Source organism: Camponotus floridanus, unplaced genomic scaffold (assembly GCF_003227725.1).
Source record: "Camponotus floridanus strain SB8 unplaced genomic scaffold, Cflo_v7.5 scaffold78, whole genome shotgun sequence".
Classification (NCBI taxonomy): domain Eukaryota; kingdom Metazoa; phylum Arthropoda; class Insecta; order Hymenoptera; family Formicidae; genus Camponotus; species Camponotus floridanus.
Genome location: NW_020229847.1, coordinates 25,404 through 45,330, shown reverse-complemented (window position 1 = coordinate 45,330; position 19,927 = coordinate 25,404). Strand labels below are relative to the sequence as shown.

General features: G+C 28.4%; 2 protein-coding genes across 2 annotated transcripts in view; one reads left to right on the top strand and one right to left on the bottom strand.

Annotated features, from left to right (window-relative positions):
- LOC105256252 (COP9 signalosome complex subunit 7) overlaps positions 1-19,927 on the bottom strand; it is an 82,281-nt gene that overhangs the window by 48,990 nt on the left and 13,364 nt on the right. The gene's annotated exons all lie outside the window — the stretch shown is intronic.
- The window catches only part of LOC105256251, a 72,450-nt gene that overhangs the window by 45,588 nt on the left and 6,935 nt on the right, over positions 1-19,927 (top strand). Inside the window, exons 2-4 of the mRNA XM_025414140.1 lie at positions 1,692-1,834; positions 10,454-10,624; positions 18,710-18,854. Of these exons, the coding sequence (XP_025269925.1) occupies positions 1,692-1,834; positions 10,454-10,624; positions 18,710-18,854 (459 nt within the window). The remainder of the gene's footprint in view (positions 1-1,691; positions 1,835-10,453; positions 10,625-18,709; positions 18,855-19,927) is intronic.

Here is a 19,927-nt window from a genome sequence, read left to right as displayed (position 1 = left end):
TCTCTTCTTTGCTCATCATTTTTTATCATAGAATGCATAAAGCTTCTAACAATTTCTTTGTCATTGATTTGTTGGTGTCAGTGAAAAACGTTTCTATCGTAATTCTTCCGCCGCCGCGTTTCGAAGAGAAAAGAGTGGAAAAAGAAAAATGAAGCTTCCAAAAAGAGGAAAATTCGAAACCTCCAAGAAGGAATCATTGTTCGACTTTCATCAATACTGAGTCTTTGGCAAATATTTACACTAGCTATAGTATGTATAGAAGTAAGAGTGAATTTCATTGGTAAACATTATCTTCACGTATGTAAAAAATGACATTCTTCAAGTGTAAAATCGGCAGATTAATTTCTTATACACACAACGACTATGTATCTAAAATTTTTTTACACGATTTTTGACATTCAATTAAACAACGTTCCTCACATTATATAAACGTATCATATAAACATTTAATCTCTACGTAACTATATAGAAAAAAACTTTAAAATGATATAAAAAAATTGCACTTCTTCTGATATATCCATTTATGTCATTTGTACATTTCGTGATAATCAATAAAACCATATATAAAAATGCGACGTTATGACGTGAGATATTAAATATTTGAAATATTATAAGATAAACATCCTAACATTGATATATCAATATGAAAATTTATTTAAGTTCATTATTATTGATAGTTCGTTACTATTGATAATTTTTATTACTATTTTTTAGTTTAATGATAAAAATATTGTTTTTCACTGCTTTAAATTGCTTTAAAGTGTTGTGGATTTTAAATTACATTTTAAAATAATAAAAGAAACTGCATCCATTACTCCAATACGTTTTTGAACATTATTACGTAGCAAATGTCAACTTTTTCCATTCATAAATTGCACTCGCAATCACATGGATCAATGACAGACAATAGTAAGAACGAGCAATTCAACAGGTGTTATCCTGCAAAATTGCGTGGAGTAAAATTCAAGCGATAAAGAAAACGAGAACGAAAATATAACGAATTTGTTGTAAATCATGTTATAAAAATGTCATTAATTTCAGTCTTATTTTATTGTGGACTGCATAATATTAAGTGATAAAATACGATTGAATGTACTAAATAAATTTTAATTCTATTTAGTTTTATATCAGGCAGTATGCAATCCGTCAAATGTATTGCGTCTGTCGATAAAAGTTTTTATAATATATAATCCGTTGAGATTATATATAAATTATTTATGTAAAATAGCACACATTCATAAATAAAAAAACAATAGGATCAATATTAATATAAATGAATCAATAAATAAATTATGGAAATTATTTGCATCACTAATTTTTGCATGTGCAATTTATATTTGTGAGTATCGACTCATGATATCTATAGTATCCGTTTTGTTCGCATTATATTATTCCTTTTATTGATTCAGCTGCTGTCTATTTGTGTCACACAAAACGAATTATTACCGTAAACTGATTAATTGACCAGTATATCCCATCCAATGATGAAAATATTAACAACCCGAACAAAACAACATCATTATTGTATTAACACGAATTTATCTCCGTGTTTATTAGCAACAAACTTTCATCAGCATAGTATGTATTAATAGGCGTATCATTAAGCTAATTAATTTGTTAATATTTCAAATATTACGTTTAAATAAATTGCAAATAGAAACACTAATGTGTATTATTATTGTACATTTCAGGTTCGATAAGTAACATAGATGGTGCAGAATATCACTGCAACAAAACTGCTGTACGAAAGGTAATCAGTGGTGTCGTTGGTGCTGCGAGTTCAGTAACATCAATTCAAGTTGCCAATCTTCTACGATTGTTTAGAATTCCGCAAGTAAGTATATACACATATATGTAAAACAATCTATATTTATAAAAATTAAGAAATAAACACAAGATCTTGCTTTATAAAAAAAGTCATAAAATAGTATAATTATTACAGAAGTGAGCATTGATGTAAAATGTGATGAATAAAATCCATATATATTTTTCACATTCTAATGCGCTACTACGCAAAATTCAGAGCTAAGCAATATTCGTGCCTCTAAAGCTTGCAAAGTAAAAATGTCAGGTGCTAGCAAACCGTGAAGACTTCATTCTTGATGCAAGTTTACGGAACTCGCGGTTTAAAATCTTCGTACCGTGAAATCACCTCATCCAACGCTATTTTCCTTATAAGCTATTCGAATCTCCTAGCCAGTTATAGCTCTCAGCGCTCTATTAGCCGAGGTTTAAGGAGTGCTACTGTAATGCGTTATCCACTCAACCGCGAAAGTGACGTATTGCCTATTAAACTTTTACTAACTCTTTGTTATTCCGTTTTGCCGACGATCGCCGCCTAAAAGTGGATCAAACTTCAACCTTAATAATATATGATGTACAATTTTCTGCAAGATAAAAAATGAGAACAAATTGAAATTTAACAATCTAATATAATCAGAGTTAGAGAAACAACAATTTTTCATCGCAAATTTTATATAAATATAGACTGTGTTTAAATATACGTGTGTTTAAAAATATTCGCTTACAATATATTATGCATTAATAATGCAATTAGAAATTTGTGTGTCGTTTATATATATGGACACATATGTATATGGACACAGATAATGATTTGTCTAATATTCATACGCGCATACACTCACTACAAAGCAACTAAAGAACAAACTTCAACTCCTTAATTATTGAATAAGATATCGTTATACTCGAATCGCAAGATTCTATAGATAACTGCTTTAATAATAGTTCATCTAGTGTTGCTTGATTCAATAGTCGTTCCTGATATACGAGTTGTGAGATTAATTTGCTTGTACCGCATATTGTGAGGATCTCATTTTACAACGTCGGGTTTCTCTCGGCCATAATAGATATAGTGGAGGTCAAACTTCGGTAATATATATATTTATATGCAAAGTTATGAAAATGAAGAAAAGGTCGAAATAGAGCGATTTAATATAACGATAATGATAATCCTTAACTCTCGAATGAGATTGATATGTGATAACAAAATAAATTACTTATACATGTTAGAAAAAGATGTACGCGCATACTTTTCACACACACACGCTCACACGCACGCACGCACGCACGCACGCACGCACACACACGCACACACACACACACATATATATATGCTGCAAATTTTATTCAAATATTTTATTAATTAAATTCTTTAATGATTAAAAACAAAATCAAAAAAACAATATAGAACTGGAACGTTGAATAGTGAAAAGTAGTGTGTATGTGTGTAATTTATATATAGGAATTTTTTCCATATGAGTTAGAGGACTAAAGCAAAGAGCGATTTCTTGGCGAAAACTCGGTTGTCGTCGATTCATGCCTCTGAAAATCCACGGCGGCGGAGTTTGAAAGAGATTTCGCGAAAGGATTTCAGGGAAAGACGTGAAAGGATCAGACAGAATATAAGTCTAGGAAAACGGCAATGGATTTAATTTAGTTCATTTCTGCGGTGAGATTCTCTATCTATTTCTATGATGCAACGCGGGAATTTGCGAAACAAACATGCAACATGATCTGCTTTCATAAGTTAACGGAAATAATCAACTATGTGAAATGCATAAATTGTATTTGTATAAAAAAAATAAAAAATCAGATATATAAAAACATCGGATATATCAATACATTTCAAATTCTGATAAAACAAATATATATCTTAATAGATATAAAAATAATGAATTGCAAATAATATACAATTTAGAATTACAAATAATATACAAATATATACATAAAAGATTTTCTTTTTACAAAATTTTATAAATTAGTGAATTTTTTATTATTAAAGTGATGCATTGATTAATTCGAAGAATCTATTATAAAGCATTCTTAATATTATTTAAATATTATTTATATAATTTTTACATATATAAAACACATTTAAAAAACAAATTTACATTAAAAAAATATACATTAATATTTAACAAATAAGAAACTCAAATAAGAAACTCAAATTTAACTTTGACAACTTATATTTCCTAGTATATTACCGTCAAGTACTTAATTAATCAAAAAATAAAAAAATATCATTATAATGAAAAACTAATATTATTTAAATACAAAAAATTTATAATTTATAATTTCTTGATAGAAATTGTAACTGTGTGAATCTGACATAGTAATCGTATTTATTTATTAAGATTGTTACTAGTTAATTAAAAAACTTATATTTGCTATATTACAAGATATTTCTTTTCGTACTCATTTCTGCCTGTCGCATCTGTTAAACTCAGTCTTATGAAACTTGTCGCGTCTACGTTGCGTTAAACTAGGAAACTGTTCGAGAATGTATGTGACATGAACTGAGATCGCTTTTTACTCATGGCATAATATTCCGAAAAAAAGTGGCAAACTTTTATGAATTTTTCGACTCAGACAATTTCATACTTTTGCTTAAAGACATCGATCGAAAGACCAAAATCGATGTAAGAAGCACATTCTTACAAAAAATTGATGTTTTTGTCATTATTTTATCGAATGGAGGAAATTTCTAATAAAATTTACTTATTTCAAATCAATTATTCGCGATTATATATATTATAACATTTACAAGACAACACAGATTGTTAAGTTAATATTTAAATTAAATAACGAATATTTAAAATATCAATTTCTCAGATTTGTAACTTATTATATCTGATCACTTATCATAATCTGATCAAGAAAACTATCATTAATCCATTTAATATTTTAAACTAGAATGTTATAAATATTTGCATAGCATAACATTCTTTTTTGTTTGATGATACTTCTATTTAATCAAAAAAAGACAAGTATCACTTATTCCATAAATTTAGCATATTTTTCTCTCATGCAAGCTAGCAATTTACTTTATCCATATTCATAACGCTTCTATAAGATCGAAAAACGCTCGATCTTTGTCACTTTCGCAGCGATTCGTGGTACGGTCTGATTAAAGTCGACCTCTTCTCCAAAATGACAGAAAACGCATTTCGATTATTAACTTTACCTTCAGGAATGACATTTCATCATTTAAGAATAATCAATCTTGCAACTCTGATATGCCACATACGTTTCTACTAAACATAATAAAGTTCACACTTTAGGCATCGTGATAATTATGTAATTTCTCTTGAAAATATTGTATGAAAATATTATTTATACGTCTAAGATAAATTTTGTATTTACAGTAACGCAACAAAAAATTGAAAAAAATGGAGAAAAATTAATATGATGTGCTCCTCGCGTCGCTCAAAGTACGTTCTCGCTTACAACATAAAGGATGTATTTTCATAGCAGTATCTCGCAACGGAGAATATATTATTCATCATGTTAAACGCAACTCACATCAGTATCGTTGCTCGTCGCGCTTACGCACGCTCTGGAGCGGCTGCGGACGACCGCTTAGCTAAACGATTTCTCCACAACTTGTCAGCACGATGACGTACGATCGACATAGAAACATAGGCATAACACCTTGCATAAGCACTATAAGCGGAAAGTGCATACGCGTCAAAGGGAGCTTCGCTATTCGTGTCAATCAGTATTCCGTGCATATACATATATACGTTTCGCAGTTTGATCGACAAGCGAACACGAGCCGGCTCACAGAATTCAATAACACACGCGTACAAAGATTCATGTTGGTAATGCTATGAGAGGTAATCTAAATTACAATTATCGACTTTTATACCTCTATTATTGAGTATCAAATTTTTAATAGAAATAAAAAATAAGAGTTAAAAGTGTGTGTGTAAAGAGAAACGTGTTTGATTGAACGAATTGATTTATATACAATTTCGAAAATTTTATGATATTTTACAAGAATTATAAAATTATAACTTTTACAATATTTATGTATTTTTAATTATTGTTGAAAGAAAAATTCACATTACAGTTAACACACTCTAATCGATTAGAATCTATTACAATAGCCATTCCTCATTCATTATTACTATTCAATTGAAGTAGAATAGCTTTAATCGTATCAAGTATTCTCGTCATAAATTTTAGTCACGGTTTTCACGTATCGAATTAGTTGGAAAGAAAACGCTCAGCAGCAATTTCTGTAAGTGGTTCGTCGTCGTTGCTAGGACTGTTGAAGCTCGTAGGATTACGATCGAGATTCAAGACATAAGCCGCGCGACGCGAGCTCAAGTCACGTGAACTAAATAAATGAAATCGCATCTTGTCAAGACCCTACATCGCTCATACAAAATTTCCTCCGCTTGGAAATATGCTGTCGACGTCGCAGCTGGAATTTGAATAATGATTGATAACCATTCTTCCGTCACTTCTCGATTGGCACACTTTTGGCAAGAGATAGGAAGGAGAATGCGAAACTTTAGGGATAAAAATTCGGTAGAAATATAAAAAAAATACTTTTGACGCGTTTGTGTGTGTGACATCATCTAGAAATAATCTCTGAAGAAAGTAATTGGATTCAATTTATGAAGACTTTAGAAGGATGCGATTTACATTATCCGATTAAAAGTACATTTATAATCGGTCATAACATTTTTTAATTAACCGAACTTTATAACTTCGGCCGTCGTACATTAGCATTTTTATCGTTACCCAATCTATTGTTGAATATTTTATGTGATTTACGATAAATAATCATTGACTACGTTTACACAATTTGATTTACGCCGAAGTTATAACATTCATGTTATAACTACCGACGTTAGATGCCGTGTAAACGCTCTTTTACGATGAAGTTTACATTACATCGATGTAGTAACTCAAAGTCGTTTGGCGAAAAGGCTTAGCGTTACTACATCGATGTAAAAAGGGGGTGTAAACGGCCGCAGTGTAACGGTTGGCAATAATGCGTTAAAATTAAATATCTTAACTCTCTCTTGTTTGCAAATTTAGTCAAATCACTTCATTAGTATCATTTCTTGGACTCACTTCACTCGAAAGTTATTAAGTTATTTTAGCTTGGGATAGGATAAGCTTGAACGTATAAACACAACTCACTTTAAATAGGAGTTATAACATTAGCGTTATTAAATCGAAGTTAGAAGCCGTGTAAACGTAGTCATTGAAAAATTCTCTTTGATGTCATTGTTATATTAAAACACTAAAAATTAGTCACATACACATGTAATATATAATTTATTATATGTGACATAAAAATGTATATAATTAGTTTCAAGTGTACTAAGTAATATATTAGATTTTTAGACATATTTAATTACGATGCAATTGATCCGAAAATTGATAGAGATAAAAAAAATTATCCATTTATATATCGAGATATTATATTATATACAATTTAATATAAATTGTAATTATGATTAAAGGTAATGATTCGAATTATTAACATTGATGTATAAAACATATCAAATCCTCTTTAGGACTGAATATTGTTATAAAGTATTAAGATAAATGTATCGAATAATTCGAGAGAACTGTCCTCTTATTTCATTTTAGCGGCGTAGCGAGTAGGACTTGCAATTTCACGCGGTTTGGGCGCAGCCGGTTCATTTCAATTAACGATAATATCGTTTTCTAGGTTCTACAAAAGAACCGGGTACAACGGTACGAACCTTAGAAATGATAAAATGATCATGGTAAAAAATGCAAACATTCAGAATTCTGCATTAGTATTACACAATCCACAATTAACTCGCAAGTAACAATAAAACGTAAGTGACACGTTATTTGAGTTTTACCTTTTCAATATAAAACTGTGTCGAAAAATTTAACCATATATAATTAAATTCTCTATATCAATGATAAAGTTTAATCAAATGACCTATTATTTCTTAATATTCGTATTATTGTTATCTAATCAACGATACAAACGTAATTGTCACATCGTGTAATATTGTACATTTCGGCAAAAAAAATATATATATAATATTAATTAAAATATATTCATTCTTTTTTCTTATCTGTCGCAATAACAGATTAATAAATTTCCATAGTTTCTCTAAGCGTTATTAAATTTAAAATTTTTCACTGCTAAAAAAAAGGAAAAAATAATTTCAAAGTTTTGAATTTTTGGATCATGCACAAATAGTTAATATCGGAACTTCTCACTCTCTACTCATAAATATTCCACATAGATCTATTTTTCACCAATATTTTCATCTCAGCGTAGCGAGCGAAGAAATTTGCGGACGCTATATAACCAATCGATCAAGTCGACCTAGTGGATTGAGTCGAGCTTAAATTTTCCATCGATGCGACTTGATATTTATATGATTGGACAAGCAAGTTTTCACAGAGTCGATAGTAGCCATTCCGAATCTGACAAATCGCGATAAATATATTCGCCATGGCATGCACCAACCGCGATACATGGGACGCGCATTGTTCCGAAGAAAAATAGCGTTGGCGCACCCTCGTGGCGTGAGATAACGCCGCCTCGTTTCTCACTACATAAACTCATACGATGCGTAAGCATCGATGTTGCTAGCACAGATCAAACATTTTGAAAAAAAAACTCGTTACTAGCTAAGACAAATCGAACGGCGATCGAGGGCAAGCAAAATCGTCAATCTCACGCGAGAGTTCTGTTATAGAATATAAAAAAGAATCTTAGATACTAAAGATATAATAAATTATAATAAAAAAATTGAATAATGTAAATTTGAGTGCTTTAGTTTGAGCTATTCATTTATATTCAATGATTCACAGTGCAATTCCATTACGAAATAGCAATATGAAAATCGAAACGTCAATGTGTGTGGAAAATTTACTAGTATGATAATCATAAGAGTTAGTACATCTTCGTCAAAGTTCTCTAACGCGATTGTATCATCGAATTGATCTCGAAGGAATCGTTTTACGCCTACACGATGAAAAGATAATTAATCATTCTTGTTGCCGTATGCGACTAACCCAAAATCGCCTTTTCTTCGATAAGCGTCACCACAGAATAGCAAATATAGGATATTGTATAGAAACACAAGAGGGGAGAACTTGGTCCATAGATAAACGACAGACTGATGGTAAAACTTATTATGAAATGTTACGGTGAAATATATGATTTAGATAAATGATGTCCTTTATGTACAACCATTATCGTTTCCTGAATGCTCTGTCCTTCAAGAGAGATTAAATTTGTGCTCTTGTTACTCTACAAATCTTCAAACTCGTGAATAAGTCGTTTTGAATGATCTCCAAATATTAGACTGTCAGACAGCTAGATATATTTGATTTTACTGTTTCTTGAATATCTTACGTTATTAGATTCTTTAAACTTTGTTCTTTAAGAGTTCACAATTTTATGGAACTTTAATTTTCGAATCTTTCGATCTCTGTAACTGTTTAAGTTTTGAGATTATATAATCTTTCAGTCTTTGAACTCTTACATTGTTGAATTCTTGAATCCTTTAAACTTCGTAACAATAGCTCTTTCACTTATATCTCTTTGGAGCTTTGACGCTGTATTTTGTAAGCTTGAATACTAAAATTCTTGTATATTGCATCTTTGAGATGCCTTAAAAATAGTGAAATTTTGTGTCACTATATGGTATTTAACTTTCCGATAATGGTAGTATGAATCGCTTTAAAGAGCAGCAAACGATATAAATTATATATATATATATATATATATATATATATATATATATATAAATGAAAGCTCCAGAAAGATATAAGTGAAAGAGCCATTGTTACGAAGTTTCAAGGATATATATATATATATATATATATATATATATATATATATATATAATTAATTGCTTTCGCATCATTAACCGTTTTGAACAGACTCTTTAAAGAAAAATACACAAGTTTACGTGTGATTCTCTGACAATCATTAAATTACACGATTTCACTTTCTCGGTCGGTTTCAGGACCAGCAGAAACGTCGACCAGGAGGATTCAAGTTTACTTTGCTTTTAACCAGAGATACAGTTGCTCACTCGCAATTAGAAATAGAATTATCCAATACCTACGCAAATATTGGTATTCTATAATGTACGACGCCATAAAGAGTTTGGTATCGGTTTTTTAATAGATTTGAAAATCAAAGGCCAATCTTAAAAAAATAGATACTTTTTGACGTTTTAATATTTCGGATAAGATTTGGAAATGGAAAATAAAAACGATGGAAAAGCTTTTCCAAAATTTTATACTCTTTGAACTGCTGACATAACAATTTGGAATGTGTCATACGAAAAAAAAATTATCTTATAAATTATTTATATCAACGTGTGTGTACAAGTTTTATAAAACATTTTTTGTTTATGTTTTTAAAATGTTGTAATTTCTTTATTTATTACAACAATACTATTAATTAATACATTAATGCACTCTATCGTTTTGTTCTATTATCTCACTATATAAAAAATAATGTAAAATTCTTCTATTGTGTAAATAACATAAGCGTAAAATAGATTCAGAGATTTTACATTGCGATGATTGATGCTAATTAATTATATATCCAACATTATAAAAAATATGTAACAATTTCCTTATATATGTAAATAATTTAAAATAAATTTGCCTATTGTTGTAGGTCTCCTTTTTTTCAACAAGTCCCGAGCTTTCCAACAAACAACGCTTCGAATATTTTACTCGTACCATACCTAGCGATCACTATCAAGTCAAAGCGATGGTCGATATTGTATTGACGATGGGCTGGAGCTACGTTTCCATCATTTACGAAGAAAGTAACTATGGTATAAAGGTATGTACTCTATCGTAATTTTCTGTGTTAGATTCTTGGACAGTATTTAATTATAAAATTTGCGTGAAACGCAAGTATACTACATAGTTTCATTATTATTACTATTATCATCATGTATACATGCATTTATTATATCTTTCGGAATATATGTGTATATACGCGCATAACATATTTTTTTATCAATTTTCATTTATTATATATCTTTCCATTTAATTGATATTAAAACCTTGGTAATTTTTCTCACAAATGTGATATAAATATTATGAATGATTGACTTTGCAAATTGTGTATATTCAAATATGTATGTATGTATGTATATATATATATATATATATATATATATATATATATATGAAAATAATTTTTATATTAAAAATTATATTTTATGCTCATATAATATGAAGTAATTTCAATTCAATATTATTACTACACAATCCTATTTTCGCAAAGCTTTTAAGCTAAATTAAATATTTATACATAAAATATAATAGTTATAAATATTAAATAAATTAATGTAAAATCATAATAAATAAAGTTCCTTAATGGCTTTGTACATACATCATATAAATAATTCAAAAATCACAACTGTTACATAATATTACAATCTTTTAATTAATTGCATAGTAATATTTAGAAAGTGTTTTATATCAAAGCTAGAAAATTTTTAATGTAAGAGAATTTTGATATAAATGTTTTAAGATCATATTTTCTTTAAAAATAGATCTTATAATAATGTTTGTAGCACATAACATTAAATTAATAGAAATAAATCCTTTTAATCATAATTAGATATTCTGCAATTTAAATTATAATAATTTAAAATTTTTTATAAAAGTGTCAGATATCAATGATATATTCATTATGACAATTACAATTATAATTATATAGCCAAAATTATACAAACAATATATTAATTTGAAAGTTGTTTCATTTAAATAGAGCTTTTTATGACTACATAGTTTGATAGACGGATCGACAAATAATATTTCCAAAGAATAAACACGAAAATAAATGGCAAGTGAAATGGAGCTTTCTTCGTCAACACGATCCATTATAACAATTTATAATATCGCGCATATGTGATTTCGATCTACTAAATTTCACATCACGCTTTGCTTATGCAAATCGTATTAACCATTATGTGAAAATCATTGTTTCTCATTTGCCCGATATTCATAATAATAATTTAGAAAATATCGCAAGACTCATCTTATTTTCTCATCAAAGCATTACATCCCGGCATTCTCTCTCTTTCTCTTTTTCATTTTTTTAGATTACTATAAAAAATTAATATACATACGGATTATGTCTCAGTTACTCGCTATTAAGATACTTAACTTTGTAATAAGTCTCGAGTTGTTGTTTTACATAACGCTAAGTAAATAAAAAGAAATATAAATTTAACAGATAATTAAATTATGCAAGATACTGATTTAAAAAATGAATAAATACCTTGAACTGTAAACTCTTGTATAAATTAATATATATATATATATATATATTAATTATCAATAAAAATTTTTTTTAAATTATTAATAAAAAAGCTAGTTTTTTATTACCTTATAAAAAAAGATGTGTATTCGCGTGTCTTGCTAACAATTTATCATTTTGAAAATATCGACACTTTACTCAAAATGTTGATATTATTATATTCCAAAATCCTAAATGATGCAACGAAATCACTATCAATGATCGTTTTATAATTATTAAATTAGTTATATGCATTTAATAATGCATATGATATTCGCATCTAATTGTTCCGCATCTAATTGCTCCATATCAAATATTCTAATCCATATCAAATGTTGATATGCTTTATATGATTTTCTCATAAATGAATTTAATATGTAGCCATATATATGAAATTTATAATCTATATAGTTGGTTATAAAATATTGAATAAAGAATCTACACAAATATCTTAATATCCTAATTTTTATGTTCGAATTTTTGTTACAAATTATTCATTGCATCGAATTGTTTTTTTCAATAGCAGAATAAATAGTAATTAATGTGTTATGACAATATACTGTTACGGAAATCACGTAAATAATTCCATCGAAATAATAATATAGAAGAAAAATCGGATTTATTAATTTATCAAAGAAATAAATAGTATATTTTTGCTTTTAATTATCGTTTAGTGTTAAAGAAAGAAAGGGAGAAGAATGAATTTTGCATAAGTTTCATGCAAAGAAAATAATCGCGCAAATTATACGACAGAAAGAAGACGCAAGAGCAATCCTTTCCCCCAAAAAAAAGAAAAAAATAATAAAAGAGAGAAAAGTGCAACAACGGATTTAGACGTAATCGCGAAGAATTATAGCTGAAAAAAAAAATCTCCTAGCAAGGCAGCTCTACGGCTTAGCTATATGATAACGATAAATGTCGAGTTAGTATAAAAGAACGCTACTCATTAATAGGATATACCGTACGTAATTGCTCATCCGCTTTCGATTTGAGAAAACTAACGTTTATAGTATGAGAATATAATTGAGAAATATATCGAAATAACACCCCATAACGGGAAATAATAACTAACGACATTTGTAGCTTTTATTATAAGAATGCGTTGTCCTCAATCGTTATCCTCAATCGATTACGCTTACGTTATGAAAGATGCATAAACGTCTTTTCCGTGACACTTTATCACAAAATATGGTCCACAATATGTGTATATCCTATACATAATACATAAGATGCATGCGGTTGTTCTTCTTTATTATGTCTGTAATGAATTCGTTCTCGGCATTTATCCGCGACCAACTAGAAAACTAATATGAAAATGATCCATCTTAATCTTAACGTGAAACATAATATTTTTCAAAAACGTATTCAGAAAAATGATGTTTTATTATTACATCAAAAAGAAAATATTACGAAAATATTAAGAAATTGTAAGTATACAGAGAATATGTTTAAAAGATTCAGCTATTTTCATAATCGCGTAACAGAAGTACGCAATTCTTTTAATACAGAGATATTAAGATTCAGATAATCATCTCTTAATAGTTAAAGTATCTACAATTATGTATTTCTACAATACAAAACGACACAAATGAAACAAAAATTTTCTCATTTGCACTACATTATAATAAAATATAGAACAAAAAATTTGAGATATTCGAGAATTATTACAAATTATTATATCTAAAATAATAAAAAAAAAAAATAAAAAAAAGACCTCAATATTTAATCAAAAAATGTGAATGCAGTTTTATAATAAAAATTTCAACAATATCAGGCTAAATCAATATTTTAGCCTTTTTTAATCTTCTTATTTCTATTGAATTACCAAAAATCTAAAGCAATATATACTAAAGAAAGATTTCTGAAAGAATAAAACGAATAATTTTTGGAAATATATAGTGATTGCCAAAAAAGTAAAAATATGATAACAGCAATAATCATAGCACTCGCTATACTATATCATTGTGATATACTTAACTAATATAGCATGTATAACAGCACGATAACAACACATAAACATACGATTATGATATATACGCATATGATTGTGTCGTATAATAACACAAGATTTAACAGTTTTTGACGCAAAACGTAGACAAGAAAGTAATTCATATACATATATTTATTCATTCGTATAGTATCTTTTTAATTTTCATTCATTAAAATAATGCTCATTTTAATTATATTCATTAAGCAGATTAGGTTCGCAAAAACATTCGCTTTGAAATGCAAGAGAAGTTTAACAACCGTGAGAAATAATACGATAGCGCGCAACAGTAGGCGTCAAATTTATGCGATCATATAGCATTAATCACACAATTGTTGCATTTGCGAGCAAAACGCAATGATCGATATCCGCCTGCATTAAATCTCACAGACATATGTTCGCGACACGTAGCGATACAGTTCTATTTGGAAAGTACAGCAAAATAACATTTTAATCTATTGTTATATCTTTCATGTTTTCTTAAATGGGATCAGAACAATATCACTAATCAATGATTTTAATTTTAAATATAGCACTGAAAAAACAGTGAAATTTCACTGAAGAATCCAATAGTAGAAGAAATATCACAGAAGAATTCAATAGTAGCTAATTTTTTAATGAAATATTACTTCCATAATCAACATAAAACCGTGAAATGTAAAACTGTAGAGTGAAGTGTAAATGTTTTCATTGAAGATCAATAAGTATTTCACCGTTTCTGAAATCTTATTTAATCTGTTTTTTATTGATTCAGTTTAAAAGAGTAAAGTTGTAATAACTGGACAATTAAAAAAAAACTTACATTATGACGTTATCCAACCGATCAAAGTTCCACTACTATTATATGCGTAATGATTATCTCTGCGCGTGAATTTTTGATGGAATTTATAATAGTATATTCTGCCTCGAACGAGATAAAATAAAAAACACAGAACATTATTAAAGTTTCTCTACATAATACAATCAATCTTGTATGGTTGCAATTATCGATATTATCAATATGCCGGAAATTAGGGAATTAAAGAATCGGAAATTAATTGAGTGCCGGATGCAGTTTTGTTTGCACGTATAATATCCTAAAAAGCCTCCGGAATAATTCTGCAGTATTTAAGGAACGCTATTGAAAGAGCACTAAATTATTCCTAAAATGATGTGTTTACACGCAAGCTATGGAAATTTATGACACGAAATAAACCAAAGTAAAGAAAAAAAATATCTCGAGATATTTGATATCAAAAGTACTTAATCTATATTCTAGAAAATTTGCAAGAACACACTTTTTTCACTTGATGAAACTTGAATATAACGTGAATGACGAATGAAACGATGATTTCCACTCTTTCCAGTTTGCAGATTCTTTGATTTTACTTATGTTATATCCGCGCTATTCGCAATGTAAAAAGTACAACAAAATATATAACGACATATACAGAATCCGCGAAATATAATAATCATAAATATGTATGAAGAATAAAGATATACCGAAAAGTTCAAAATACGAAAAGATCTTTAGCCTTATAAATATTTAAGAACTGCGAAAAATCCGCGTAGCCTCTCCCTAAACTTTCTTCTCTTCTATTTTCTCGAGATATCATCTTATCTTTTTGACGATCCCGCTCGTATCCAAAAATTTTCAACTGTGAAATATCCTTCACGTACACACACTTTTCCACATTTTTCAGTCAATAATGCATTTGATTTCTGAATTATATATTACCTATTGATTTTATATATATCTAATTATATCTAATTATTTATTTATATTTTGTTCGTATTATATTGAAAAATTGGAAAATTTGAGATAGAAATCTCATCAAATAATAATAAATGTGAGAGTTACAGTTATTATGAAACATAAAGCTTTCTTAAACAATGATTTCAAATCTCCTTGTTACAGTACAAAACATTACCTCGAATTCGCAACGTCATAAATATAACGGAACCAGTATATAAATGAATTTGATAAATGTTCAGCAAGACACGCAAATGATTCGAGAGTTCTCGGCTTCATGCTTGACCTCCAAATAACGGAGCGTCTTCTAATACCATGAGATTGGCATTTACGCGCGCAGCCAAATTCAATTCTCGCGCGTGCCGAAACAAGGGTTAGCATTATGATGTCCAACAACATCCTATAATAATGAAGGAAGGACCATGCTTTGCATATATAATATATACAATACTTGGGAACTTTATGCCTTTAACTATACTCTCTCTAGCCAGATAATTTAACTAATAATTTTATCGTAACTCGTCAAGCATTGAACATGCGAATGATCCGTATTAACTGGAGAATAATTCATACTAAATTTCCAAATTCAATATATATCTTTTTTTATTTTATAATAGATATTTTATTATTGTTATTTTAAAAGATAGAAAATAAAAAATGTGTCTTTAATGATTCTAATACTGATTTTGATATTTTTCTCTTTAAAAGAGGAAAACAGAGAGAGAGAGAAAAAGAGAGAATTTTTCTCAAACATAAATTGCTCTTTGAGCAAGAATATTTTTTAATTTTGTTTTTGATTCTATCAATATATTTCATCGAGTTTTTAATTATATAATATTAGAAAATATTTTTATTGATTATATAAAAACTTTAAAATTTAGTTTTAATATTTTAATTATTCTTATTTTATAATATAATTAGTTCTATTAAATTATTCTTCATATTTTTTTATATAATTTGTTTATCACATTTTTTTATATTTATATATTGTTTAGAGAAATGTAAGTTTTTCTATTTTTAATTCTATAAATTTCTCTCTCTAAATATGTAATAGCTTATAAAATTTTTAACTATATTAATGATCCTTTTGTTTATTCTTCAAAAGAAAAGTTCACATTCATTCTAATATCTTTCATGTAGTAATGATGAACTCTATAATTCAACTTTTTACTTTACCAATCAGTCAACAATTAATATAATTGCTGGACATATGTAAGATTATTCACAGTGAAAGCAGTATGATTTTAACAATCAAACAGTTGAGCAAATTTTATAATGACAGACTAAAAATCGCTTTTCAAGATGAATAAAAAGTAAAAAAATTTTGATTTTTTAAAATTATAAACTCATTATTTGTAGAACACATAAACTCCTAAAAACTTTTAAACTTATTATAGAAACTTATAAACTCATTCTTTTGAGAAATATTAAAAAATGCATAAAAGTATGAGAGAAAAGATGCCACATTCATGTGTAAGTATGTTTTTCCGTATGATGACGCGATCAATCGATAATGCCATTCGCAATGGGATTGGAAATCAGCGATTTCAACTCGGCACACGGATCGCATACGAAAAATGCGCGTAGAGAGAGTCTAGGAGAAGCGAATCGATACGAGCACATACATACGCGCGCGCGCAAATACACACGCGCACAAATATATATACGTATATATATATGTATATATATATGATTTCGTGGCACGAGGGGAACATTTTTCAACGAGCAATCGAAAGCCAAAAGCACGGAACAAATGGGGATTTTTATTACGAATATCCATTTGTCTGACAAAGTAACGGAGTCTTTCTACATAACTATCGGAATCTAACTACGGAAGTTAATTGTACGATTCATTTTATGACCAATGCAATGAAAGAAACTCAATAATGTAAATTTAAAATATATTTCACGTATTTTTCAATTATTATATAAAGCAATTTTTCAATTATTATATAAAGCAATTTTTTAATTATTATATAAAGCAATTTTTTAATTTTATATATCTATAAAGAAAAAACGAATGTCTCTATCAAGAATATAAAATGACGATGATGACAAAAGATAATGAAAATATGACAACTACATTGAGAAAAATCGTTTGATTGTACTAACAAGATGTATTTGATAAAAGGCATTTTGGTTAAACTAAGCAAAATTTCTAGTTATCACAAGACTCGATTTTTTATAACTAAAACATTTAATAGACTTTACTACAAGGATTTGATTAATGCTTTCTAATTGGACCTATAAAACTTTTTATTACATTAACTAAACATGGACACAATGATGCTTTTTTTTTGTAAATTTAGTATTATTACCAAAAAAATTTGGCAAATTTAATAGGAAGAAATTACTTATACTCATCTGGTAATTCCTAGAGGAATTCTGATTCGCTTATTTTCCAACAGATACAGGTTGAATCTACCAGATTTCTAAATAATGCAATCAGATTTTTTTCTCAGTGCAGTATTGTGATACTCATTGTGATCTAATATAAATGTAAATTCGAATTAAAAGATCGTTTAACATATCTAACACTTTCAACAAAAATCGTTATTAAATGTACTATTTCTAAGCAGAATAACAATTGCACTATAATAATAATTGCATATGCTCACGTTTTCGCCAATACGAATTTTGTTACATGTATGTATATTACCTCTATCATGATTTTTATATAAAGAGAATCTTTAGATGTTTCATTTAAGTCTGTATTTTTGAGGCACATTTTCTTCCCACTCTTATATTCATTCTGTGCTATGTCCATTTTTCTTCTAAAAGATCTCAAAGCGTTGCATACTCTGTTCGATAAAGACCACGAGCGAGCATTAGATACAATGTATTATTGGAAACGTTTTCAACAAAATGCATCTTTTTCTATTCTTTTGTGTTGCAGGCTTTTGAGGAACTCGAGGAGTTGCTTGGAAAACATAACATATGTATCGCCATCAAAGAAAAGTTGGTAAAGGATTCTGGAGTTGCTGAGGAGATCGCCTACGATAATATCGTTTTGAAGTTGCTGACAAAACCACGAGCAAAAGGTAAGATAGGGACTAATAAAACAAAAAGAAATATGCAAGTAGAAAAAAAAACATAAAAATTATATTTTTTTCTCTCTCTTGTAATTAATGCATAAACAATGTATATATGCATGCATGCGTATGTATATATATATATATATATATATATATATATACACATACATACATACATACATACATATACTCACAACATACACACACATATATACCTATAATATAAAATTTTTGATATGCGCCTTTCTAAGAAGTGTTATGCCAACGTAATAAACTATTTCTACCCTCCCCTTCTCTCTTTTTCCTTCTATTTTTTACTTTTCTCCTAAATTACAAATCCATATACCAGTCTGTAAGTAAACCGCATTGAAATCTTAATCGGCATTTCTCCGATAATATTCTCCTTGGTGAATTGAATGACATTAAAAAGGATTTAAATTTAAATTTTTATTAAGAGAGAGGAAGAAAAAAAAAAGGGAGGGAAGGAAAGAGATAGAATTTTCGCATTGTGATAATTTATCCTTTTATACAATTTTGCCCTTTTAATCCACATAAATGTCAAAATATAAATGAATCTGCAAATATAGGATTGCAAAATAGTATCGATGATGAACATATAAAAGACTCCGAATTTCATTCGATTCGTGTCAGAATCACGAAATGGGTTCATTAACGAAATGGAAACGCAACTTACTTCGCAAATAGCACTTTGTCCGAAACTTGTTGAAAATCTATAGAACTCATCTAACTCTCGAATTTCTTCCTAAGATCTTCCAAAGCGAACGAACCCTAAATCACTGGCTTTCTTTGTAAGTCGGATGGATATCAAGTGCAATTTAATTTATATAGATTTAATGGAATGTTTGCGCGCACACACGCCCCAACTAACTACTAAAAAAAACAAAATATTTCATATAATACAAGCAATAAATCAAACGATTTTTTAAATATCATTTTCAATGATCTTGCCTTTAAAAAAACCGATATTGATATCAGCTTTGGGAATTCATTTAAATCAATGAAGAATCCTTAATTAAGTTATTAATATTCATAGAGATTTCTAAGAAAAATAAAATAAC